The sequence below is a fragment of the Acomys minous genome, assembly GCF_964271855.1.
Source record: "Acomys minous genome assembly, chromosome: 12".
NCBI classification, from domain to species: Eukaryota; Metazoa; Chordata; class Mammalia; order Rodentia; family Muridae; genus Acomys; species Acomys minous.
The window spans coordinates 28,165,472-28,192,690 of NC_140493.1; the positions used below are offsets into that span (position 1 = coordinate 28,165,472).

Here is a 27,219-nt window from a genome sequence, read left to right on the forward strand (position 1 = left end):
ATTCTAGCATGCTATGATCACCTCTCTCCTCTAGAGGGCGACCTTGAAAAGAGCAAGGAGGCTCAATCACAGACAGTTGGAGGAATTTGTGACAAGCTTTTATAGGTCAGAATTGAGTCGGCGTGTAGGAGGAGATTCAGGCTTGGTTGTTTGCTTGGTTACTGGGGACTTTTTGAGTCATTGAGGAGGAACAGAACGAAGGGCCCATTTGTCCTTTATGTAAGAGAGTTTTTTTTGTTTTTTGTTTTTTTTGACAGCATTTCGGCCTGTTAGGTGGGATAGGGAGCGATGTAGTCTCTTTCGTAGCTTCTTTCAGCTGACATTAGGACATCGTTATTGGAGCCAACTATGGCTGAAATGCTAGTAAAAGGGTGGGCAATGGGGCATTTATCAGAAGCATCCGATATGATGATCTAGTTGAAGGACAGGGAGCAATCACGCCACCTGGACTGGTTAACATCAGCTTTCATGAAGTCCAGAGCTTAGCAGCTTGTAGTCCACAGGTGATCCCTGGATTGAGTCTGTGAGCCAAGTGATAAATCTGTGATAAATCTATTGGGACAAATAGAGAATAGGGACAGAATTAAAATTTTTTTAGTAATTTGGGGAAGGTAAAGAATCCCAAGACCAGGAAAAGTTTTTATTTTTAGAAACAGGTAGGTATTCTTATCTGGAGTTCATTTGATCTGTGGCAGGTGGATCCAGTTTTTATGACTTTTTAAAATTTTTTTGAAGCTTATATAAGTTTATCAATATTATTATTGTATTGAGATCTATATTTTAGAAAAAGCAGTTAACAGGTGTCTAAAAGACAGCAGCACTAGACTTTTGAGTTTGTGACAGAATAATAAGTGGTCGGTGAACATTATTGATTAATGTTAAAATTTTATGTATTTTAAAATATCTTTTTAGACCCTTTAGACTTAACTAACATTTATCAATTTTTAAATATATTTTTAGACCCTTCAATTTGTATTTGTCAACCTTAAAACACCTTTTTAGATCTTTAGATTTTTTTTTTAATTCTCATAACTTAAAACTTTTATATCTTTAGATTCATAGAAACTTATGGGATTTAAAAAAAAATCTAGTTATTTACCAGGAGACACAGGCAGTTGATTACTGGGAGCAGTCATTTACATGAGAGAATAGTTGAAATATGTTTATCTTTTAATATGAAGTCTGTGAGCAAGGCAAATCTGTTTGTCTTTTAAATAAGAGACTTAGTATCCAGTAGTTTTAAGTAGCTGATGAATTGGTTAACCAACTAACAGTGGATTTAAATGTCTTCTAGCTGTCAAACTACCTTTGCTTAGCCATCAATATGATCAGAGACCTGAGAAGGATAACCTAGATGAATTTACGTATCAATTAGATTGACAGAGATGACTAGCCAGTCTGCCATCTAGACAGCTGGCTCACCCAAGCTCTTGTGGTTTTCATGGCAACACATGTAGAGGCAGTCTGGCCATCAGGCATGGAAGGTGAGAGGCTGTTTCTGTGGAAGAAGAACATGAGAGAAACTGACCTCGTTTTTAGCAATGTGAGACAATAACTCTCCAGGTGTCTAGTCTGTTTGTAACCTGGGAAGCTGAGGTAAACTCTAATTGAGCAGAACTAATAACTGTAATTTGTTAATGTAAATATTTATGTTTATGGCTAACTCAGAATTGTTTTAATGCCCATGGAGATGGGATTTAACCTGTGCTCAGGTCACCTTAAAAGCATTGCATTTAATGCCTAAGTGCCTGGGTTATCAAACCAAAGCTGGGTCAGATTTATAGGTAATAAAACATAAAAAAGGTTGATATCCCGAACAAAGTGTTTGTTTTTTTTTAAAGTAAAATTAATATAATCAGTAACTATATAATACCTGATTAAAACATTTAAAAACTGCTTTGTAATATCAAAATAAAAGTAACTTTTTAAAGAGTGAAGTCATAGAACATAACTGTAATGTTTATAAGGCAATACCAAATTTTAATGGTGTTAATTTAGTGTTTCTAAAATCAATACTAAGTGTATCATTTTCATGCTACAGAGTTTGGCTGTCAGCAAGAAAAGTTCTTGAATAAGAACACATAGAGGTTTAACTCTAATACTTCATTAGAAAAAAAAAACATTGTTTTAAATCTTATCACTTATAAGTCTGGTTTTTAACACAGGGCAGAAATTATACAAGACTCTTTTTCTAATTTAAAATATCTTTGGAGACCTGTTTCTTTAGTCGGCTTATGTCATTTGTTATTTAGAATGTCTCGAACCCTAAATTATGAGCTTAAGTTAACTTTTTGTTACAGATGTTACAGATTTTTAACCATACCCAATAACCAATAATTTATAACCAAGAAATACAGAACACCATAAATTCATACGTTTAAAACCAGTCAGAAACAGACATGAGGTGAAACAGAACTCTTTTTCTTTTCTTTTTCTTTTTTCTTTTTTAACTTTTCAAGCTACAGTTTTAAGGGAGGAGCATCTTGTTGCCTGTCTGGTTAGCATATTACAGCTTTTATGAATTTCATTTTTTATAGTGCAACTCTAAATGGATCTTACACCTAAATGTTAAATGTTAAAGGCAGAACTTGTGGAAGGGGATAGAGAAGCTAGGGCTTTCTGAGTTTGTCATCCTGCCTAGGATGTGTCTACACACAAGCCTCTGCTGCAAATGTGTAGCCCCCATAGTGAAATTTATGCAGAGTCCATCTCAAGGAGTCCAGTGAGTGACTAGGACTGAAAGGGACCTTATTGGTGGCTTTATCTGGTCACGGCTTCCCATTGAGGCCCCGAAAAGACCCATCACATTAGCTCCTACTGCTCAGCCACCTATTCCTCCCCATTGTGGGCAGTGACCCTGTACTCACCATGCCCAGGCTTCTGGGCTTGCCCGAGCTCAGAGCACATCCTTAGGAGTTCAGGCAGCCCTGAGCTTGCTGCCAATTTGATTTAGGCACTTTCATCTACAAGTGGCTGGCTCCAAGGACAGAGGTAGTTTATCAGTTTTTGTTGTCTCTTTTTTTGGAAAACTTTTAAATGGGTTAAAACTAATGGCCACCAGATGAAGTTTGGCTCCCCCCCCCCCCCCCGAATATAAAACGTGCGGGGCATGGTGGCGCACTCCTTTAATCCCAGCACTCGGGAGGCAGAGGCAGGTAGATCTCTGTGAGTTCGAGGCCAGCCTGGTCTACAAAGTGAGTTCAGGATAGCCAAGGCTACACAGAGAAACCCTGTCTCGAAAAACCAAAAAGTAAACAAAACAGAAAAAAAAAAACGTAAAACAACATTTAAACAAATTTACAGACAGTAATATTACAGACATAGAAACAAAATTTGACTTGCCGACCACAAACAGACAAACGGTCAGAAGGGCAAGACAGAACGACACAGTCTTGAGACTTCGACAATATACGGCTGATCAGGTGTTTATCAAAGGGAACCAGAGAGGAGAGTAGATGTAGTTTGAACCATAATTAAGTGCTTTAACTCTAAAAACCAAAGCAACAAGACCGCAGGCAAGACACACGCACACACAAGGAGACACACAAGAGTGCTCCAAGGAAAATGAAAGCAAAAATCCAAATTCAGCTCAGTGGGTCTGGGCCCCTGTGCACTCAGGGCGGGGCAGAGAGATCTGATGCGGGTTCAAGAACTAGATGACAAACGTCTGACTCTCCCAGGAGAGTCAAGACGACTCTCCCCGGGGGGTAGAGCGTCCTCTGGCTTCCCCGGCTGGAGGACTAGTCCGCTTAGTGCCTTTGGGCCCCTTTTCCTGCACTCTGAGAGGCTTTTCAGACATAGAGACACAAAGGCAACACAAGACACGCAGGTGCACCCAAAAGCTTACTGATCGCTTGGGGAAAGAAAGAGTCCCCTCAAACACTCCCCTGCCCGCGGGTGGGTGGGTGGATGGGTGTCTTCAGACATCCCCTTACGGCCCACCAAATGTTAGGGTCCAGGTGATCTCCTAAAGAAAGACCCCAAGGCAGTATGCAAAAACAGAGCTTTTTTTTTTTTTTTTTTTTTTTTTTTTTTTTTTTTTTTTTAAATTCTAGCGTGCTAGGATCGCCTCTCTCCTCTAGAGGGCGATCCCGAAATGAGCAGGCAGGCTCAATTTATAGACAGTTGAGTGTAAGAGAGGATTTTAGATTGGCTGTTCGGTTACTGGGGACTTTTTGAGTCACTGAGGTTTTGGCTCTCACTCAGGAGTTGGCCTTTAATTTGATTGGATGGGGCTAGCTGTGTTCTTTACCAAGGCCATCAAGTATAAAAACATGGCATCTAGTCATCTTGTTCTATAAGCTGATTAGCTGCCCATGAGCTAGCTGTCCATAATGTGCGTTTTTTCCAGGAATTGTTAGAAACTTGGCCTAGTTAGGCAGAGTGAAAACCTAAAGCCTGTCATGGAGTTGGTCTAGTCAAGCCAACTGGGATCTTTGGGGATGGGGGTCTGGGGTCCCTGGGGGAGGATTTCATCAATAGTCATGGAGGCTGTAGACTGTGGGGACATAAGTGACCAGAGTCCCATTAATTCCCTCCACTTCCTGCAGCCTCAGTTTCCCTATCTAGGATCTGGCTGCTGTGAAGAGTCGGCCAGCCTCAGGCTGAGTGCCCTGGTAAAGTGGTGGAGACTCATTTCCTTCCCTTTTCCTGCCCTCTGCTCACAGCGTGAACCAAGACTTAACGACCGTCTGCAAGGCCACAGCCTACGGCGCTGGCACCTGAGAGAGGAAGCCAGGCCAAGAAGGGGAAAGGTAAAAAAGATAAACCAGGGCTCCCCAGCCAAGTAGGGCTTCTTCCCTCTACCCCAGCCCCACCCAAATCCTGACGCTCAAGCAGACATCCTGTCTCTCTGACGCGGCCACAGGGCTCTGTACCTGGGCCTCCAGCTTTATCCTATTGCATCCCCCTGCTGGAGTCAGCCTTCCTGGGCTCTTCTTCTCTCTTCCTTATCCTTCCTGGCAAGCTATGAGATGGCCCCGAACAAAGCCATGCCTCTGCAATGCATGCTCAAAGCCCAAGCCAGGCTGGGCTCAGCCTGGTGGCTCAGAGGGGGGGAAAAAAACCCAATTACCACCAACCCGATAGCCTGGGTTCAATGTCCTGAACTTACATGTTAAGAGAACCAACTTCCTCGACTTGTCCTCTGCCCACGCCCCAACACACACACACACACACACACACACACACACACACACACAGTATTACTGCACAGAGAGAGAATTTTTTTAAAGATTTATTTATTTATTAAGTATACAGTGTTTTGCCTGCATTTACACCAGAATAGGGCACCAGATCTCATTATAGATGGTTGTGAGCCACCATGTGGTTGCTGGGAATTGAACTCAGGACCTCTAGAAGAGCAGACAGTGCTCTTAACCTCTGAGCCATCTCTCCAGCCCGAGAGAGAGAATTTTTAAAGAGACTTTAAAAATAATACAAATAAGTCTGGTGTGGTGGTGCACAACTGTAATCCCAGCACTAAGGGAGGCAGAGGCAGGCCGACCTCTGTGAGTTTGAGGACAGCCTGGTCTACAAAGAGAGTCCAGGGTAGTAGCCAAGGCTACACAGAGAAATCCTGACTTAATAAACCAACCAACCAACCAAACAAACAAACAACAACAACAACAACACAAATAGACTCTTGGAAGGGGTGGAGCCAAGATGGAGAAACACAAGAGAAAGCAATGCCCCTGGTGACTTGCGGGTGACTGCTGTAGTACCTTTACCATGGGTGCCATAGATGGCGGTATCTTTCAAGTCTTCAAAGGTTTTCGAAATTCTCCAGTGGGAGTAAACCACAGGCTCCAAGGGAGTTTGGCAGCTATTAAACCAGGGCTCCACAGTTGGGAGGTAGCTTTGCAGTTTGCCATGATTAACTGTAGTATGGGTCAAAGAAGATCCCTGGAACTCCATCACTAGTGGTGTCTTTTTCCCCCTTATGATAATTTTTATTATGTTTCTTTTTAAACATATACATGTATATTATTACACATGAATAAAATAAACTACATGCAACAGGAAGAACCATGAGACAATCAGGAATTATACAAATGTTACATAGTGATTTGGCTATTTATATTTGTCAAACTTGAAGTAAACATCTTTCCTATCTTGTTGGGTCTAAATTTCTGAATGAAGATCAGTATCTATCATATCTCATCTCTATTAACTTAAAACATCTATCTTGATCTAAAGACATCTTAACCCCTAGCCTATTAAGCTTAATTGAAAGACTAAACTATCTGGTCTTCAACTTCATCAGAGATTTGAGAAGGAATAAAACTTAAATATCTGAGTGAATCAGAAGTGCAGGCTAGTTAGCAGCTTCCAAAATGAAAAAAAATGATTGAGACAATTTACTGCTTGAACAGTCACCCAAAGCTCTCTATAGTGGTGGAGCATCATCGTCAGCCTTCTGGCCCAATATATCTGACAGACATATTTGTGAGGAAGGAACTATTGAGGACTTGCTTACCCTGTCTTGGCAGAGTTTGGCCGTCAACTCTGCTTGCATTTAAACTTGCCTATTTTTAGGCAGAATTCTGTCTGTGGCAGAAATGAGGATATTTTTTCCAGTGGCTGCTTTGCCGCATTTGAAGCCAACTCCATAAGGAGATTCTTTGATGCTCCTCATTATTGAATTGAGTCATCTCAAGGCTTTAATTGTTACTCACAAATAAGGTTATTTTTTTTAATTTAATGGTATTGAATTTTGTATATTGATAAAAATCATGGTCATGTAAAAAACTAGTCTAATTTTATCACAAAAATATGTATTCTAGATCTAATAGATAGGATTCCATAGATATGTAAGGTAAAATAGTTAAATAAGGTCTTCGAAAGCCTTAGAGATCTACAGAATATGGCATTTAAAGATGTTTTATTATTTCTAAAGATTCTTTGACAACAAGACAAGTTAACTCCTGGCATCACTCACCCTGCCTCATTAGTGGTGTCTTAACAGGAGCCATGCTGGCAGCAAGAAATGGACCGGTAGCCATGACTGGGTCAGCTGTGATGGAGTCATTCTCTTAGCTTTTTTGTTTGTTTGTTTGTTTGTTTTTAATACAGGGTTTCTCTGTGTTAGCTTTGACTGTCCTGGACTTGTTTTGTAGACCAGGCTGGCCTTGAATTCACAGCAATCCGCTGCCTCTGCCTCCTGAGTGCTGGGATTAAAGGTGTGTGCCACCACCCCTGGCTCTCCTAGCTTTAATTGAAGGAGCTGGTATCTTGTATCTTGTTAACAACATCTGCCTCTTCACAATTTCCCAATGTCCCTCTGTTTGCTGAAGGCCACTTGCAGTTACCATCCTCATCCTTCAGAAACCACTAACAGTGTTAGTAGGATTTCTTTCCCAGGTTTCCTGTAACTGGGTGGACTGTAGTTCAGTAGATTCAGAAGATCATGTTACCATCTGTTGAAACCCTTTGGTGGGGTGATGTTGGCCAAGCGGGGCATGGAGAGACAGCACATTTTTCTGTTTAAAAGAGACTCAGGGAGGAGAAAACATACTTGAATTGAATTTGTGATAAAAATAAATTCCTAATACCATTTAAAGAATGTGTATGTGCTTAGAAGATAAAGACCAAAGGCAAAAAACCAGTGAAACACAGCCATCACTTCCTTCAGGACGTCTCTGCTTGGTGTTTTGTGCACAGTTATTCAGACAATAAAAGGTTCCTGGGACTTAAAATAATAAATAAATAAATAAAGTAATAAATAAATAAAGTAATAATTAATTAATTAGCTAATTAATAGATTAAATAAAATCCAAGACCAAAGGCGCTGAATCAGGGTTGTAAAACAGTACCCAAGCAAGAGAAGTAGTGTCATGCCAATGTGGACCTGCTCTTTGTGTCTGCCTGGGACCAGCACCTTGCAGCACCTGTGTTTTTGTTATAGCATCTTTATACTGTGCCATCATCTCTTTGAAAGGACCTGGGAACTGAAGCCATGTTTACCAGTACTCATCAGTGCCGGGCTCTTGGTAGACCTCAAGAAGTCCTTCCTAGGTAGGTGGTTGAATGGTGCATGGTATTATTTTAGGAAGGGTTCACTAGAGGACTGGAACCACCCAAGGGTGGGGAAGCTGAGTAGGCTCACAATTGCTACTGTGTCCTGGGGGGACGGAGAAACCAGCAGTGCCAGTCTAGCACTGGAGGTCTAGATAATTCCTGGAGAGTTGCTGGTCTTCAGTCCATGCTGGAAGGTGAAAGGAAGCAGCAGCAGGAGTTTGATGGTGCGGGAGGATGACAGCAGAGATGGCAGCAGACTGATGCTTCAACCAGCAAGGGATGGACAGGCAGGAAGGGGTGGACAGACAGGAAGGCAGTGGACAGGCAGGAAGAGGTGGACAGGCAGGAAGGGGTGGACAAGCAGGAAGGCAGTGGACAGGCAGGAAGACAGTGGACAGGCAGGAAGGAGGTGGACAGGCAGGAAGGCAGTGGACAGGCAGGAAGAGGTGAACAGGCAGGAAGGGGTGGACAAGCAGGAAGGCAGTGGACAGACAGGAAGACAGTGGACAGGCAGGAAGGAGGTGGACAGGCAGGAAGGCAGTGGACAGGCAGGAAGGCAGTGGACAGGCAGGAAGGCAGTGGACAGGTGGGAAGAGGTGGACAGGCAGGAAGGCAGTGGACAGGCGGGAAGAGGTGCACAGGCAGGAAGGGGTGGACAGGCAGGAAGGGGTGGACAGGCAGGAAGGCAGTGGACAAGCAGGAAGGCAGTGGACAGGCAGGAAGGGGTGGACAGTGTGGAGAGCTGCGAGGTGCCACGCCTTAACATGGCACAAGCTTCCGCCTTCCGCCATCCCGACGGCGAGTGCTGTCTAAGATAAACAAGTCCTTATATGGCAAAAGTCTGTGCAAGGGTAACTGGTGATCTGATAACGAGCAGTCCTGCTCTGACCCGGACCTATGAGGAGGTGACACCTGGCATAAGCTGATTGGCCCTTGAGTTGTACTTAAGCTTGGCTCTTCCCTCCTTCGGGGCCATTCCCACTGAGCTTAATCCTGAGTAAAGATCTCAAGAAGAAGTCTGGTTGTTGGTGTCTTATTTCCGCTGGACGGTGTGGCACTGACAGGACAGGAAGGAAGGCAGTGGACAGGCAGGAAGGCAGTGGACAGGCAGGAAGGGGTGGACAGGCAGGAAGAGGTGAACAGGCAGGAAGGGGTGGACAAGCAGGAAGACAGTGGACAGGCAGGAAGGGGTGGACAGGCAGGAAGGGGTGGACAGGCAGGAAGGCAGTGGACAGGCAGGAAGGCAGTGGACAGGCAGGAAGGGGTGGACAGGCAGGAAGGCAGTGGACAGGCAGGAAGGCAGTGGACAGGCAGGAAGGGGTGGACAGGCAGGAAGGCAGTGGACAGGCAGGAAGGCAGTGGACAGGCAGGAAGGGGTGGACAGGCAGGAAGGCAGTGGACAGGAAGGAATGGGTAGACAGGCCGGAAGGCAGTGGACAAGAAGGAAGGAGTTAACAAGCAGGAAGGCAGTGGACAGGTAGGAAGGTGCTGCAGTTTCCTTGAATACTTTCTATCTGGGCTCCCCACAGGAGGGCATCTCCATACTGATGGTGGGTTTTCCCTCTCAGTTAATTCATTTTAGAAATGTCTTCATGCAGGGTGTGGTGCCACATGCCTTCAGTCCCAGCACTCAGGGAGGCAGCGGCAGGCAGATCTCTGTGAGTTTGAGGCCAGCCTGGTCTACAAAGTGAGTCCAGGATAGGCAAGGCCTCACAGAGAAACCCTGTCTTGGAAAAACAAAAACAAAAAAAACAACTCATCGCTCACCCCAAATGACACACCTCCTCCAACAAGGCCACACCTCCTAATCCTTCCTAAACAGTTCTACTGGCTAGGGACCAAGTATTCAAATATATGAGCCTAGGGGGGCCCATTCTCATTCAAACCACCGCAGTGGATGTGGGAGCTGAAGTTGATAGCAGAGTTGGGCAAGAATCCTCCTTAAAGTCCAGACCTTTCCCACGGGGTTTGTAGTAGAGGAGGTCTGTGCCTTTCTTCACCAATACTCTACAGTAGGCTGCCTTTCTTTGATGCATTTGTCCATGACCGCCATACCTGTGCCCTGTCCCTGTGTTTTCATAAGCCTCAACAGTTTCCATTGAGAGATCAGAAGAATTAAAATTGGATTTCAGGGCGACAGGAGCAAAGGTTAAGAAATAGGCCTACAGGAGAGACAAGGCACAGTAAGGCATATCTGTCCAGGGAGGAACCAGTCTGGCTGCATTCCTTTCCCACCCACAAGAGATAGGGTTGCTTGGAAACCAAACCAGAACCCTTTGTGGTTTTTTTGGTGCCCTCTCACAACCAATCATTTTAAAAGCACAATGTCCCCTTTCGTATCCCAACCAATAGACACTGGCCAGGCTGGAACTCCCCTGCTGTGGGCACTCTGGGAGGGAAAGGAACCTATAAATTACCCCAGCTCTTCTCTGGATACCATTCTGTTGGTGCTGATCAGAGCCCAGCTCAAGCCGAAAATAAAGATGCTCTTGTGCTTGTATAGATTTCATCTCCTGTTGGTCTTTTGGGGGTCTTGCGAAATGGGCACAACAAAAGAATAGGCCCCTTCAAGTTGTTTGATCTCCATAGTTTCAAGTAGTATGCATACACCTACACACACACACACACACACACACACACACACACACACACACACACACCTTTAAATAAATAAATAAATAAGCAAGCAAACAAATAAACATTAAAAATTTTTTAAAAAAGATGGATCACCCCACATCAATTATGGTAATCAATATATATAGCCTCACAGGCTTGCACCAAGGCTAACATAACATAGATAACCACACACAGGTGTGTCACAGATGTTGCCTCCTAGGTGACTCTAGATATGCAGAAGCTGACAATTAACAGTGACCAGCACATCTCTCGTTTGTTGTTGTTTTCTTGTGTGCTTGCTTTGGGAGGGGATCCTCAGGTAGAGCCCAAGGCTGTCCTCAGACTCCAGATCCGAGTGCACTACCTGCAGTGCATCCTGGGATGGTAGAAATACACCGCCATGCTGAGCTTCTCCTCTTTATCCCCTAAAACACCACCCAAAATACCTCAATGAGCCTTCACAATGAAGCGAAGATTGACCATATGCTTATCAAATGTCATGCCCAATGCTGAGTGCCTCTTACGATAACCCTATAAAGTTACCGCATGTTTATCTAGATAAGGGCTCTTGGACCTTAGAAAGCATAAGAAAAAAAATGCCCACATCCACAGGGCTAGGAGCGGCAATCTGGGACTGAAACCATGGCGGTCTAACTCTAGGGCCCAGATTTACTTCTGACATTTAATTTTCTCTCACTTTTCTTTAAGTAGAGAAAAACGTCTCTATGTGAAGTTTTTAGTAAAACATGTTTCTATCAAACTTACTGTTCAATATGGATTTTTAACTTATCATCTCTATGTTTTCAAGAAGGGTTTCAGTTTTCTTTATTTTTAGCCTTTTTACCCATAACATATGGAAAGTGTCCATATAGTGCTTGAGAACTGATGACATCATACGTGCTGTCCATAAATAGACACCAATAGGCTGTGGGCTTTCAGTAAATGATAGCCAATCCCTTTGCTTTCGTTTCTACAGTTGTTGCCCACTCATGTCAAGCCTTGGTTCTGTAAGCCATTAGGGCTTCATGTTACACCAGGACTTGTCTAAAATGTAATAAACACTATGTGAGTAATAACTATTAGGAGGGGCACTAGCCAACCTAGGCAAAGACTAGTCCTCAGTTCTCTGTGGTGAAGAATGCCTACCACCTTTGTAGTAAATTATAGAAACAGAAATAACCTTGTGACTTATCCTAAGAACTCCCCTTAAAACATAACTAGTATGCATCTCTTTGCCTTTCATCCTACTCTATTTTTGGCTAATGGTGCCAGATACATTTTGAATAATAGGACAAAAAACAAACAAACAAACAAAAAATCAAAAACAAAAGGAGTATGGTTACCTTATATTGTGAATACTATATTTTAAAAAAATGTTTTTCCATTGGTTCTTTGAAAATTTCATGTATTTCAAGTATACAATGTATTTTGGTCATATTCACACAATTCTTTTCATCAAAATTCCCAGACTGTAGAATAATTATCTACGTAGACTTCCTAAACATGGCCCTTTCCCAACTTCCTTCTTCCTTCCTCCTCTTCCTTGTCTTGATCTTCTTTGTTGTCTGTTGCAGTTGATGCTAGCCACGGACACACGGTTGTGTAGCCATCCACTGGAAGCGTAGTCAGCTTGCCAGTGGTCACTCCCCCAACAACAACAACCAACAGCAAGGAAGACTCGCCTTCTCTTAGCCATCAGCTACCAATAGAGGCCACGCTAGAGCGGAAACATCATGAACCCCTTTCCGTTTATGCTGCGATTTTGAGTGGATTATTTTAAGCAGGTTTCGTGTATGTAACCACAGGCCCTGTGAGTTCCTGAAGGCAACAGATAGGTCATCTTCAGAAGACAGCGCTTTCTCCCCAGTTCTCTGGTTCTTAAGTTGTTGTTGTTGCTCCCTCCTCTTTGATGTTTCCTGAGCTTTGGTGCTGTGTATGTGTGTGTGTGTGTGTGTGTGTGTGTGTGTGTGTGTGTGTGTGTGTGTATTGTTAGATATGATTCATTTAAGGCAGAGAAGTACTAATTTTCAGTACGTTGACTATGTACTGCATTGACCTCTGCCCACTGGGGACAAAAAGAATCTTTTCTGACCAAGGCCCAGATCTAGGGGTACAAACATAAATATTTAGAAAGCAACTTAAGAACATGCCACTTATTAAAAATAACAACAGTAGGTTCCTTCCTATGGGATATAGTCAACTGAAGGATTTTGAGGAGGTTTATAATACCAGACTTGAATTTCCTCTTGTGAAGGCCTGAGACACAATCAGAATATGATTGTTTACCCTACAGCATCCGTGCCACTTTTGCACTAGCGGACACATCTTGTCTGGCAGGCCAGTGTCACAGCAGGTGGAGTCCAGAGATGGGTATTGGTAACTCTTCTTCCCCAGTGTCCTAATTAGCACCACCCCATGCTGTAATCCGCAGGAGGCAGGGTCAGCTCTCTGTTTTCATGGCCTTGGGGCTAGATTACCCTAACTTACACCTCCAGAGTCAGTTCCACTGTGCTGCCCAGTCCAGGCCCTGGTCTCCCAAGCACTATAGCCAGCAAGGGACTGGACCAGCTCTCTGGTACTCACACTCTCTGGTCTAGCTCAAGCACACCCCGTCCACCAGGGCCAGCTGTACTGTGCTGCTGCCCAGCGAGGTGCAGGGCCCACTCTCTGGAGGGCTACAGCTGGTGATGGGCAGGGCCAGTTCTCCCACTCCCATGACCCTGGAGTCAGCTGATCTTAGGAGGCAGTCAGGGGTGTGTCGGGGTGAATCGCACCGCCTACCTTCCCACCGGAACCACCTCATGGCAGATGACTGGCTGGGGGTTAGCTTTCCCACACTCAGGGCTAGTTCACTCCGCTTCCACACCAGAGCCTGCTCTCTTGGGTGCTGCAGCTGTTGCGGGGTGTCCCCGGACATCCTCGTTGTCCCAGGTAGCTGGCCAGACGAGGAATACAGATCTGACACGGCGCTCAGGCAGTGGGGCTGGCTCCTCACAACAGGCTATTCCTGTGCTCCCTCTCATCTCTAGTGCTCTTTTCCTTCAGGAGGCTCAGACTGTTCTGTTTCCCTTTCTCTCCCGTCTGTCCATCACACACTTGCACATTGTGGTGGCTCCAGCAGCGGATGTGCCAGTGGCTGGCGGGTCAACCCAGCTGTGCAGCAGCAGACAAGTCTCTGTGCTTTTGGGCAAGTTTCCCCACCAGCGTAGTGTGGCATGGAGTTGGGATGGTCTCTGGAATCCTCCTGCTCCTGAGCTGCTTGGCACTGCAGTAGGCAGAGCCTGGTGGTGCTCTGCGGGTAGAGGGCAGCTATGTGTCTTTCCCTACCTGGACCCTGAGGCATGGCTGTCGCAGATCTCTGGATGTCTCCTGACTTTTCTTTGGACCTCCACTACCATCAGCACAGCACTGGGATACTGTGATGACCTTATTGTTTGTGACCTCAAGACAGCAGCCAGAAGCAAGTCAAGGGAGCATTTTCTTAATTAGTGATCAGTGGGGGAGGGCCCAGCCCATGGTGGGTGGAGCCATCTGTGCAGGCTGAGCAAGCCATGAGGAGCAAGGCAGTAAGCAGCACCCCTCCATGGCCTCTGCATCAGCTCCTGTCTCCAGCTTCCTGGCCTGAGTTCCTCTCCTGACTTCCTTCAGTGATTAACTGCAGATGCAGAAGCATAAGCCAAATAAACCCTTTCCTTTCCAACTTGCTTTTGGGTCATGGTGTTTATCATAGCAATAGTAACTCAAACTAAGATATTATCCAAACCATCTAAGCAAGAAATACCTATACTTTGCTTTGACCCTTTCTGTGGATGGTCAGTGGACTCTTAGGTGTAGAGCACACACTTGCTTATTCATGTAGGCTCCAGATACCAATTCCCCAGTAAAAGATACACTACTTATTATTTATTCTGATTTCTCTCCAGACAGTATAATAGCAAATGCAAGTGCCCACCAGAGGACATGCAGTAAGTGCCTGGATGCCTGTTACCTCATTCATAGTAGTTCACAAATATGAATATGAATCAATAATTGAGTTCTTACAGAAAAACTGTACCCTCAGGAATGTTATTTGCCCACGGGTGCTGACTTTATTAGAGAAGTTCCTGCAGGTTGAGGGTATTGTCAGGATTTAGCACACAGCATATCCTTAAGTGTAGAAGAAACTCTCTAAGTAATTTAACTAATAGGCAGAATAACGAAAAATTTCCTACACTGTATTTTTCAGATAAAACATACTCCCAAAATATTACAGAAATTGCACTTCATGCTGACTTACTGCCCTAATGTTTCAAATAACACTGCATAAAATCCAGTCAGTTACAGAGCAACTAGTTATGGTTGCTATGGCAATGGGATCTGTACCTGTGAGCAGAGAAAATAATTCCTTTGAGCAAGATATTTATGAGTATATCTGGCTACATGACAGGAGTATTTTCACTATTTTTTCCTCTACAGCAATTTATGTACATAGGCTGATGATCCTTTGTATATGTAAATTCTTCTTAAAAAGAGAAAATACAGGTCTTAACATTTTTAGTATTTCTTGTATGATTATAACTTGAACTTAATTCTCACTGAGAAAAGGTTAAATTTCAACTGTTGTCCAGTTTCCAACACGTATACAAGATAGATCACATTAGTATTCTATACTGCTGTATGGCAATTGACACGTTTGAGCTCAGAGATGATAAAGATTATTTGAACCACAAAGTAGCAGGTAAATGTGGGATGAGCCAAGTGGTATTATGTCACCAAACCATAATACTAGACACAGAGTGAGAATTTATCTCCCTCCTCCCCCCTTTTTTTTTGAGACAGGGTTTCTCTGTGTAACACTGGCTGCCCTAGATTCACTTTGTAGACCACGCTGGCCTCAAACTCACAACAACCCACCTGCCCCTACCTTCTAAGTACTGGGATTAAAGGTATACACCACCATGTCCGGCCTTATCCCTCTTTTTACTTTAATCTGTTTCTAGTAGAAAAAAATTTAGACAAAATGTGTGAATTTTCTAACTTCTATCTAGGCCCCTTCTGAAGAAACGTGGCTAATTCAAACAATTGCTTTTAGGTTTCAGGTCTCCCTGTTTTAAACAATAGTTTACTCTTGGTTGTAATATAGCACTAGAAACTATTTAAATGCTTCTTGGACAGTTAATTTTCACCTAATAGGACTGACTTTTTTTTAATTTTAATTTTATTATTCAGATTACAACTTGTTATCCCATCACTTGTATCCTCCTGTTCCTCCCTCCCTCCCTCCTTTTCTTTTCTTTTCTTTTTTTGGGTTTTCTCTGTGTATCCTTGACTGTCCTGGACTCACTCTGTAGACTGGGCTGGCCTCGAACTCACAGAGATCTGCCTGCCTCTGCCTCCTGAGTGCTGGGATTAAAGGCGTGCACCACCACTCCCAGGCTCTCCTTCCCACTTTCACCCTATTCCCTTCCCCTAGGTCTAAACCCGAGGAGGACCTCCTCCCCCTCTATATGGTCATACACTATCAAGTCTCATCTTGGTAGGCTGCTTATTCTTTCTTTGAGTGCCACCAGGGCTCCCCACCAAGGGGAGGTGATCAAATATGGAGCACCAGAGTTCATGTCAGAGTCAGTCCCTGCTCTCCACATAACTATGGAGAAGGAATAGGACTGGCTTTTTTAAAAGATGCTTTAAGCCACTAACCTTAATTATTAGTGATTTAAAAACATTTAAATTTCTAGAATATTGACATTTATTATTTTGAAAGCAAGTAAAATTCTCTAGTAGTCAGACTAATAAAACAATCTGCTAAAATTATCAAAAAGTCTGTGCTTTCAAATTATGCCTGTCACTCCATGCTGAGCTGCAAGTCTTTGTCTCACTTGATTAGGAAATAAATGCGACTTCATAAACTGTGTTCAGCTATGGACAGCTGCTCATTAATAAAAATCTATTAATGGTGGTAAAAATCCAGAAGTTGCGGTGTTGTAATGTGGAAGTGCAGGACTGCTCCAGCCTCTCGAACAGGGTCAGGACACCAGGCTCAGCGACAGCTGGAGAACTTAAAACAATGAAGACTCTCCCAAAGGGAGCCTGAATGAAACCAAAAGGAGGCTGATCACAAGCTTTAAAATGGGCAAATGTTTTAAGCACAGAGCTAGTATACAAGATGGAAGCATAAAAAGAATGTCTCTATGTGTATATGTATATGCATAAATATGCATATATACACACATATATATGTATATAAAGAGGAGAAACTATTTAGGAGAACAGGGGCTAGGAGAGGTGGGAGGAAGGAAAAAAAGGTTAGTAGAGGGGCATGTGTTCAAGGTCTCCTTAAGTGAAAGCATTTTAATGGAACATAGTTAACGTGTACAATGAATATGTACAATAAAAAGTAAAAAAAAAAAAAAAAAAAAAAAAAAAAAAGAAGAACCAACAACAAAAACCTAACCAAGCAACAGTAAAATACCCGATTCCAAGACAACACCACAAAAAAGACAAGAGCTTGGTAGAATGGCTAGCCCCGGATGCAGGAATGCAGGCCAGGATACAATGCGGGACTTAGAGGAAATGCCTCCTCCCCTTACTTCCACCGTTAAAAATTGAACTAAGATTTAAGCAGAGCAGGCTAAAATCTGGAAGAGAGTTGTAAATGTCTCAGGTGCTGCAGTAACTGGGGTCTGTCCTAGCCCCATCCAAATCACTCTGAGACAGAGCGGCTCCTCCGGTGTTTCGCAATCCAGATGCAGCGTCCCCTTGGTCCCATCTGGCAGGCAGGTTTAAGGATGGAACAGAAACAGGCTTGGCCACAGGCGAGACACTCGTCTACACAACGTGGCACAAGCCCAATCACTCCAGGACAAGAATTTAGCGCTACCAACTAGCACCGCTATCAACAATAATAGGCCAAGGGGGCAAGCTTTCTCTGCACCGCCGCGGCTAGCCACGCCCCTCTGCTCTCATTGGCTTGCGGCTTGCACGTCAAAGAAGTAGCCTATCCTCTATTGGGCCAGAAGTATCTGAGGCGGGGTAAGGCAGCGAGGGCCGGGAGACAGGCCCTAGTCGGGCCTTAGAGGTGGGGGGTGTGGGCGGGGCTAGGGGCGGGGCCGGGGCGGGCTTCTGAAGAAGGGCCGGCTATGGCGGCTGCGCGGCGGCAACGGCGGCTGCGACGGAGCGCGCGCCCGGCTTTGAATGAGCGGAGCTGGGACTGAGCTGGCCGAGCGCGAGCTCGAGGCAGACGGCGGCGGCGGCGGCGGCGGCGGCGTGCGCGCGCGCCCCGTGTGCGCGCGTGGCCCGCGGCAGCTCGGAGCCTCCGCCGGGAGGGCGGGGAGGGGGAGGGGCAGGTGAGTGTGTGTGAATGTGTGTGTGTGTGTGTGTGTGTGCGCGCGCGCGTGTGCGGCCTGCGCGCGCCCGCGAGGGGCTTTTCTCTACCCACTCGGCCTCCTGATCCCGGTCCGGCCCGCGGCTCTCTCCCGGTCACTCTCTGGGTCGTCCCGTACTTCCTGCCCTCCCGCCTTCCTTCCTCTTCGGCCCTCTACCTCGACCTCTCGCACGCCGGGCCAGCACTCTGGGGGTACTGTTTCCGGGTCAGGGTGACCTGCGGGGGAGAGCCCAGCGTGGCTGGGAACCGGCTTGGCCGTGCACCCCGTCGCCGTGCCAGCGCACACGCATGGGAGAGCGGCCTGTGAGCCGCCGACCCGGAAAAGCCCCCGTGTTCGGTCTTCCCCAAGGGCAATGTGCCGGCGTCCTGCCTTCCCTCCACGGGCCTCGCACCTCTCGGGCCCTGTTTGCCCAACATCCAAATCCCTGCCCACCCAGCTCCCACCTGCAGCAGTTTAGAGCGCCGCACAGGACGCCCGCCACCGGGCGTGGGATTGCGTAACCTGAAAGCTCGCGCGTGTGCTGTTTTGCTCATCTGTGCAGTGGGTATGATTTTTTATCCGTCAGCACATTCTAGGTGGGTAATGTGAAAGTGAAAATCAACTGTAGTTGTGAAACTCTTCCGTTGAATCATTCAGGAGACCTAAACCCGCCTAGGTAACAGTTGTAGAGTTGTCAAATTTGAAGGCCCGGTTGTACAGATTGTTCGTTTTTTTTTTGTTTTTTGTTTTGCTTTTCCTGCCACCAGCTTTTCAAAAACTGCACTTCTGTTTCTGCTTACTTGTCTCTTCTGTTGACCCCCTTGTTTTTCGTATTTGTGTTCAGATAGATTTTTATTTGGGAGCGTTGTGATTTTTAACTTCAGCGAGTTATAGACCTAATTTGAGTATGTGCTGCTGTAGGTCATAGGACTTGCAAGTGTTTGTATGGAAAGACTTAGGAAAAAAAATACAGGTTTAGAAGTACAGTACTAGATGACTCGTTTAGTGGGTATTATCAGCTGGCTTGGGTAATGCATTATAGTATAATGGATCACTACTCCAGGGTGTGAAAAAATAACTGAGCAAAGGAAAGATTGACTTGATCATGCAGGATTTTTTTTTTAATGCCTTTTGCTCCAGTTATAGTAACCTCTTTCTAAGTTGATACAACGGAGCACTTATTGCTTAATGGAGACGTCATTTCTTCAAAATTCTTCCTCTGGCATATATAAAGTTTCTGCATTTTGTTAGTCGCTTTAAGGCACTTAAAAAAAAAAGAAATTCGAGTATTTTGATAGTAGGTTATTTCAATATCGCCCAGTTCTAGAAAGCATTTTTAAAGCACCCAAATTGCAAAGTAGCCCATTTAAGTATTTTCCTAATTGATGATTTATAGGGTATTTTAGAAACCAGACTGAAGTGATATGTATAAAATTAGGATCGTTTTAAAAGAAATATGTGGGGAGACCCTGGCCTTGGGGTCTTCTCTTCCAATCAGTCTTGACTTAACCTGTTTAAGTTATTCAGGCCAATTATGGACCTCGTCTGTTAAATAGGAGTGGTGGAACTATTGAACTAAATTTTTAACAAGTTAAGGGCCCAAGAAATGTTCATTTCTTTTCATTCAAGAAATATTTGAGCACTTAATGCTGTCACTGGGGTGAAGATTTAGAGACAGCAAACTGAGTCACACTGGTGGGGTCCTTCCTTTCTGGGTTCTTTTTCCTTTGAATAAAAGTAAACAGAGAAAGAAACTCCAGACAGTTGAGTAGCAGAGCATTTCTCTGTGAAGGGAAGTGTTTTCCCAGTATCAGTGTAGCATATGTTACATAGAGGGTGCTAATGTATATTCATCCCATTGAATTACAGTATTATGTCCTGAATAAAATTTGTCTACACATCAGTGTAATTGACAGTGTTACTTTGAGTTCGGTTACATTTCCCCCATTTTAGTGCAACTAGTTGCCCATTTTATCCTGGAACTTAAGATACCTTCTTTGATTACTAAGAATGTTCCTGAGTAGGTTTTCTTGGCTTTCAGATTAAATTGATGTAGGTTTGAATGGAAACAGTTGTAGGAACTTGGTTAACATGCACTTACTCTGCTTCTGTTCTGTGAAACTAAGATGATAACATCTACTTTCATCAGAAATTAGTCCAGTGGGTTCAATTAGCTAATGTTCAGTTAGTGTTTGGTTCATACTAGATGCCCAGTGAATTTTAGGTCTCAAAGAAGCAGGTTCTGGCTAATTGCCATGGCAGAATTCTGTTCTGTAATCAGTAGTAATCTGGCTCTCTAGTTTTCTACTTACACTTGAAATTTTATTTCTACTTTTTGCTGGAGTTATTCAAGGTGAGAGTACTTATTGAGTAATGGCACTTAAGGATATTTGAGGAGGTAATGGCTGTAGCTACCAAATTTCTGAATGAAATTGAGTTCTCAGCCTAACCCTAACCCTGTGCACATCCCCAAAATATTAAATGTTTTCCCCGCCCCAAGAAATCTCTTTGGCTGTATTTCCTCTCCCAGTGCTCTGTGCCGTGAGTCTAATAGCTACCTTTTAAATAATTTTTCTGAAAATGTATTATAGTCTTTAACTCTGAATTTTTATTAATGTATTAGTGTATAGTGTACAAAATCTTGGGTTTCATTATATTTCATTCCTCTACACAATGTAATTTGTTCCTCTCTCCCATTACTATTTCTTATTCTTCTGGTCTCCCCCCCTTTTTTTGGGTCCCCATCTATTTTTATGTCTTCTAATCTAGGAAATGTAACTTGAACAAACGGGAGGGAAATGCTGTCTTTGTGTTTCTGACTATCTTATTTTGCCCAACATGATGGTCTTTCTCCAGTTCCAGCCATTTTCCTGTGGAGGTGTAAATGCTGTACTCAACCTCTCTTTGGGACGTTTGCTTTTCCTTTTCTTGACAGTTACTTTGAGTCATCTTTAAATGAAACCTTAATTCACTGTTTCATTTGTTAAGGGTATTATAGTGAGGAATCAAACATTTCTTTCAAGTTTTACTTTGCAAATGGTAACTGAACATACCAGGTTAAAAAAGAATTCCTCTAGAGAAGTATTGTGGAGGGCAGGTACAGTATATAGATATTATTGTAGAATAAAAGAGAAAATGTTAACTGTTGCAGTGAAAAAAACACAGGAATTAAGAAGACTTTATTCCACCAAGAAGTAATAAAACATTCCTAGCCAACTCTGTTGCAAGTAGGAAACAATATGGGCAACTTTGGGGAATTAAATAAGGCTTAGGAGCCATCTGGTATCTCTAAGATACTTTGAGAGTCAACTTAGTTTCATTTTTGAAACCAAGTAAATCATTTTTGGGATATATTTGTCAGAAATATATACATTACTTGAAGAAGGAAATTGTTCATGTGTTCTTGTTTTCCTTTTCTTCTAGAATCACTGTTTTTGCACCCTTTCAGCAGCGAGCCACCTTCAGCCTTAGACATTGAGTAAATCATTTAGTTAAGATAGACAGTCTTCCTGTGCACAAAAATCCATGAGCACTGCTAGTGAACCTTGTGGAACTTGCCATTGTACCTTTAGTAGTCTGCACGCCACTCTTAATCCTAGAAACAGAAAGCACCAGCTGCATTTTTCTTGAGAAGAAACTGCCAAGGTAGTGACTACTGAGCAATCAAGGTCAGGGCCCATGACAGTTGATGTGTTTTCCTTGCTTTCTTGTTTTTTTCTTTCCTGTTTGGTTGTGTGTTGAACTTTTATGTTGAGGCATAATATGTAAATAATATATCCAACAAAGCAAATAGTATTGCTACCACTCTGGCTAAGATACAGATCTCAGCTTCCTAGTGTGTCTATATCCGCCTCCTGTCATTACAGGGGAAGACTGCTTCGTACTCTTTAAGTTTTAACCTGCTCAGGGTAATACTTCATTTGGTTGAGGAAACTGCATTATGAACTGTTTTTAAAAACTGGGAATTTTGTTTGGCTGTGATTGGTTTTTATTTCTCAGAGACTATGGGTTAGTGGGCTTACTAAATGTAGGGCCAAGCTCCAGTCTGTCTTCAAACACATGGCTTTATTTGCAAACCTCTAGACTAGACGGGTTTGTTGAACTTACTAGCTAAGCCTTGATCATGTTTCTTAGTTCCGTTTCTCCATCTGTGAAATATGCATAATGAAAATACATAAAGGTTAAAATGTTGAAAATATTTTTGTGCTATGTTGAAGTGAATCAAATTGTAAAAGGTATAGAAAGGATTAATGCATACCATTTTATGCTTTTTGAGTTTTTTAATTGTAAGTAAATTTGTACTAATTTAGACAAATCATTTTTCAGAGACTTGGAATGGAGAGAGTTATTCCTCACAACCATTAAAAACTCTGAAAACTTGTTTTCTTAAATAGTTTATATGACTTACATTGTCTTAGAATTTACTGATATATTTGTAGTTTTAGAGAATGGTAAAAATGTCAGGTTTCTCTTAGTGCATAGGACCTTTCAGTTTGAATTAAAAAGAACATGTTTCCAAAATGTGTCTAATAACATTGTTTTTGTGTGCACGTGCCTTTCCCACAGGGTTTGGTTTTCACCATGGCCATCACTCAGTTTCGGTTATTTAAAGTTTGTACCTGCCTAGCAACAGTGTTCTCATTTCTAAAGAGATTAATATGCAGGTAAGTGATTTCTGTGTTCAGACTGACCTATTTGTCTCCTCACTGGTTTGGATTAGCTCCTAACTTGAAAAGACATGAAATATTTTATTTAAACTGGTTATCATGTTTTTTAAAAAATTCATTAATTTCTTTTTTAAAAACATTTTTACAGATATAGAAAGGAATTCAGTGGTTTTGTTACTTTGGATTTTTACATCTTCCATTTAAATATATTAAATGATTAGCCTTATAAAAAATTTTGTTTTGTTTTGTTTTTGGTTTTTTTTTTTTTTTTTTTTTTGGTTTCTCAAGTCAAGGTTTCTCTGTGTAGCCTTGACTGTCCTGGACTTGCTTTGTACAGCAGGCTGGCCTCGAACTCAGAGATCCGCCTGCCTCTGCCTCCCCAGTGCTGGGATTGTAGGCGTGCACCACTACGCCCAGCATAAATGTAGTTTTTAATATTTATTTTTAAAACTTTCAACAGAGAGGGGCTGGAGTGATGGCCATGCTTAAAAGTGGTTGCTGCTGTTGTAGAGAAGCTGGGTTCATTTCCCAGCATCCACATGGTGGCTCACAGCGCTCTGAACTCCAGTTCCAGGAGATCCAATTCCCTCTTCTGCCTGCCCTCTACAGATACCAGCTGTGCACACAGTGCATGGCATACAGGGGAAGTACAGAGACACATAAAATAAAAATGTATTTAAAAAAACTTTCAACAGAGAAACTATAAATACAGTTGACTTTTGTGTATGTGTGTGCAGATTGGCCAGAAGAAACTACTTGGCTTCATTTGCTTATCCTTAGATTGCAAATCCTTCTGTCTTACCACATGGCCACACCCTAGCTTTGGCTTCTCAAGTGCTGAGGTGCCTCAGGACTCATCCCCAACTTCAGAAGTGTGTTCTAGGTTAAACACTTTGCAGCAGAGCTGCAGTGGTCAGGAGCTGTTGAACACTGCTGAAATCTGACCTAGTTCAGGGAGCTTATATGGGCAGCACTAGGGTAACACGTATTTGCAAAGCTAGGTTCTTGGGTTGTAATTAAAAGTAATTATACCACCAAAATTAATGTAGAACAAAAATGAGGGTGGCAGTATTCAATCAGATTTCAAGGTTGAGAATCGGCACACATATTTCAGTAGTAAAATTTTGTATTTTATTCCAAATAAAAATAATGATTTTTATTTTTTGCCGTCTTTGTTGTTGTTGTTTGTTTTCTTTTTTTGAAACAGGATATTGCTGTTTTCCAGGCTGACCTCTGTGTTCCTATGTAGCTTGGCTGCCCTCAAAATTGCATTCCTTCTTTCTCAGCTTTCTGAATGAAATTAGAGGGGGAAAGAAAAGATATGTGTGTACTCAGCTTTTCAATTGGCTACAAAGAACTCAGGACATGTATCAGTTCCAGCCGCTTAATCCCTGGAACTGAAGCCAGGTGCAATGGCGCATGCCCTTAATGTGAGCATTTGGAAGGCAGAGGCAGGTGGATTTCTGGGAGACTGTCTCAAAGAAAGGGAAGAAGCTTCTGTCAGTCAGTAGAACTGTTAGACTGTTAGATATTTCTTTTGGCTGAAGTAGTCCCAGAAAAACTTAGTGATGCATTTAAGATTAGGTAGAATAAAAGAGGATGTAAATGGTAGTCAACTATCTTTTCAGTGGTAGGTTTAGACGTTACACATAATGCTAGGCTGCCCTCTTCAGAGCTCACTATGTTGATGAAATTATGTGGAGTAGAAATGGCCACTGGTAGGTGAGAACTCAGGAAACATGGAAAAGTTGGGGTGGTTGACTGTTGAAATTGCTCCTGATGATGATAGGATCTGTGAAATACCAAAAGATTGATGAAAAAATGTTCAGTCAGAGAATGAAGAAGAGTGATCAGACATTTTCGAGGGAAAGCAGGATGGGAGTGAGTATTGATTCCAGAAAGCGGGAAAGGAGGCATTGCTAACAACAGTCACGAAGCATACATAGTGTCTTTACTGTAGTTTCTAAAATTCTGGTCAATGTAGATTAGTTTAGAATAAGAAATTGTATTTGATTTCATATTAAGGACTTTGTTGTTACTATTTCTGTTGACAGTGTCAATATGCTTAGGATTGACTGTTCATTCAGTTGTAAAGAAAATCAGCCCTTCAGTAGGATATAGGATAAACTTGTCTTAGGTGTCAAAGTGAATCTAGATTATGTGTTGTAAAATCTGTACCTGTGGCATTGTAATAGATTATAATGCTTCTCTCTTCATCCTTTAAGTGAATAAAATACAACCTCTGAATTTGTTATAAAGCAACTCCTTTAGCAAATAGATCTAAGGGGACAAGTTTCAGATTATGGGTTTGTAATAGCTCCCCTGTTTTAATGTCTTGCTGTGTAGACAATGCTGTTCCAGTTGCTTTACCTATGTCTTTTAGTTAAATCCTTAACCTTAGAAATGTAGGTGTGGATATCCAACCTACAGATGAGGATATGGTAGCTGAAGAGTTGAATAATTCTAACCAGACTCAGAAAAGTAACTTTGAAAACCATGGTCAGCATAGATTGCATAGCCCTTGTTAACAACTGAGTTATAGTATAACCTGATTAGTGTGGTATTTTCCTATGAATCCTTAGATATCAGTTGATTTAGATTGATTTTCAAACTTTTAAGTAGTTGAATAGTTAATCTTACCAATAAATCTATAAAACATAAACCAACCCTCCCCGGTTAAAGTAGGGTCCAGCTTTCCCTACAGAACCGGAAGCACTGGAGGCGCACAGGGCTTCAGACTGGCTGGCCTTTGTCTCTGGCTTTCAGTTCATCCTGAGTCCTGTAGTTGTGTGTGTAATTCGGAGTCCTAACTCAAAAGGTACATTACCTAAGATTTTGGAAACCTTGACAAGATTCCTGGCTCATGCTTTTTCATCATTGCTTTCTTTCTGGGCAGTTGTTACTTAAGACATAATTACAAAATTGAAAAGTCCCATCTTCTGAGTTAATTACAATCTGAAATGCTTCTTACTCTTGCTTATTTTGGTGGTTCTTAAATATATCCTGTTTCTTTCAGATCTGGCAGAGGAAGGAAATTAAGTGGAGACCAAATAACTTTGCCCACCACAGTTGACTATTCGTCTGTCCCTAAGCAGGTAGTTTGTGATGGAGCATATGCTCCCGAACACGGCTTTTCAGACTGCATCAAAGTAACTTGGTGGTCGGGATTCCTGCTGGTTTTCTTATTTGTTAGTCCTATACCTTTTCCTAGTCCTTCATATTCTATCTATTTCTTTGTATCTATTTCCCCACTGGTTCCAAGTGTATGGTATTACTTTTATGGAACATTTAATATTATAGATATACCCTATGTTTCTATCATCTTGGGGATAGCATTTTGCAATTAGCTTTCCTTGTGACTTGATATTCATGGATTCCTTATGTATTGAAATTTCTGGCTTGTTTCTTGGGCATTTGGATATTATGTTTTGAGACTTTTACTTCAGCCTTGTGGGGAATGTTGGATTTTTTTTTTTTTTTTTAAATCAGGTAATCAGTTTGGTTAGGCTTGAGTGGAGAGTTCCAGTCCACGCTCTCTGGGCTGTACCTGCAGTGCTAGTTCAGTTCTCAGAAGCCTGTGCTAGACAGAGTTTTGATGCATGGTTTGAATTGCATAGATGTGCACAGCTGGAATGTTTGAAGCAGGTGCGTTAGGAAGCCGCTCTGTAGTTAAGACTGAGGTACACAGTACGCTGCCCCTCCTTTGTGGTGACAATCCAATCAATTACACGTAGACGGATGTGGAGGAGTGGACTTCCTGGGATGAAGATGCACCCACAAGTGTAAAGATTGAAGGAGGGAATGGCAGTGTGGCGACGCAGCAGAACTCTCTGGAACAGCTGGAACCTGACTATTTCAAGGACATGACACCAACTATACGGAAGACTCAGAAAGTATGTTGAAGAGTTGTGCTTTTGGAGATTAAAATATTTCTTAGATTCTAGAGGTTAAAACTATGTATATAGTTTATATTTGTTAGAAAGCCTGTGTATGATTAACATTTTTGCTTTCTGTCATATTAAACAAGAATTTTATGTGTTCACATGACCCAAGTTTGCTAACATAACTACCATTTGCAAAAATTCTTTGTAGGTGTTAGTCTCTGCTATGGGAAACTTAAGCCAATAAAGTAACAGTTTAAGTCAAGTTTGATGGTATCTATAAATGGGTAATTTCCCATTATATTACCATGTACAGCTTGTGTAACCAGTGCATGGTAAAATATTGTAAAGTTGTTCCGAGTTTTAGTATTGTTGTGAGTTTGTTAGCCATTTACACTTCACTCCCTTTTGAATTGACAGCAAGATTAGTTAGAGATGCAGAGATACCATAAGAACACAATGGCTGCTTTCCTATCTTTTTATCAAGATGATAGTGGGTACTTATTTAAGATAGAAGAATATTAGGGACTTATAAGGAGACGTGACTGACTTTGTCTCCTCACTCAGCCAGTTGTACTCCCCAGCAGCAGCTGTGCAGTAGCTTTTTCTGCTTGTTTGTGTACCACATACTGCTCTTCCTTGATGGTGCTCATACATCCTGGTCATTCACACTACACTACGGTAAATGATGTT

At 42.7% G+C, this 27,219-nt stretch overlaps 1 protein-coding gene and 1 long non-coding RNA gene across 5 annotated transcripts in view; one reads left to right on the top strand and one right to left on the bottom strand.

The window, feature by feature from the left end:
* On the bottom strand, nucleotides 1–18,170 carry LOC311609709. Its single transcript, XR_014783476.1, has 2 exons — nucleotides 18,053–18,170; nucleotides 1–552 (listed from the first exon to the last, which is right to left on the bottom strand). It is a non-coding gene; the product is annotated as an uncharacterized lncRNA (long non-coding RNA).
* Nucleotides 17,733–27,219, top strand: part of EBAG9 (estrogen receptor binding site associated antigen 9) — a 17,774-nt gene continuing 8,287 nt past the window's right edge. The window contains exons 1-4 of one of the 4 annotated variants that reach the window (XM_084803021.1): nucleotides 17,733–17,960; nucleotides 22,545–22,642; nucleotides 25,662–25,740; nucleotides 26,380–26,538. In XM_084803021.1, the coding sequence (XP_084659147.1) occupies nucleotides 22,560–22,642; nucleotides 25,662–25,740; nucleotides 26,380–26,538 (321 nt within the window). In that variant the 5' untranslated portion in view covers nucleotides 17,733–17,960; nucleotides 22,545–22,559. Of the gene's footprint in view, nucleotides 17,961–18,402; nucleotides 18,575–21,421; nucleotides 21,647–22,544; nucleotides 22,643–25,661; nucleotides 25,741–26,379; nucleotides 26,539–27,219 lie in introns of those variants that run through there. The other 3 variants (XM_084803020.1, XM_084803018.1, XM_084803019.1) reach the window with 3 other exon arrangements.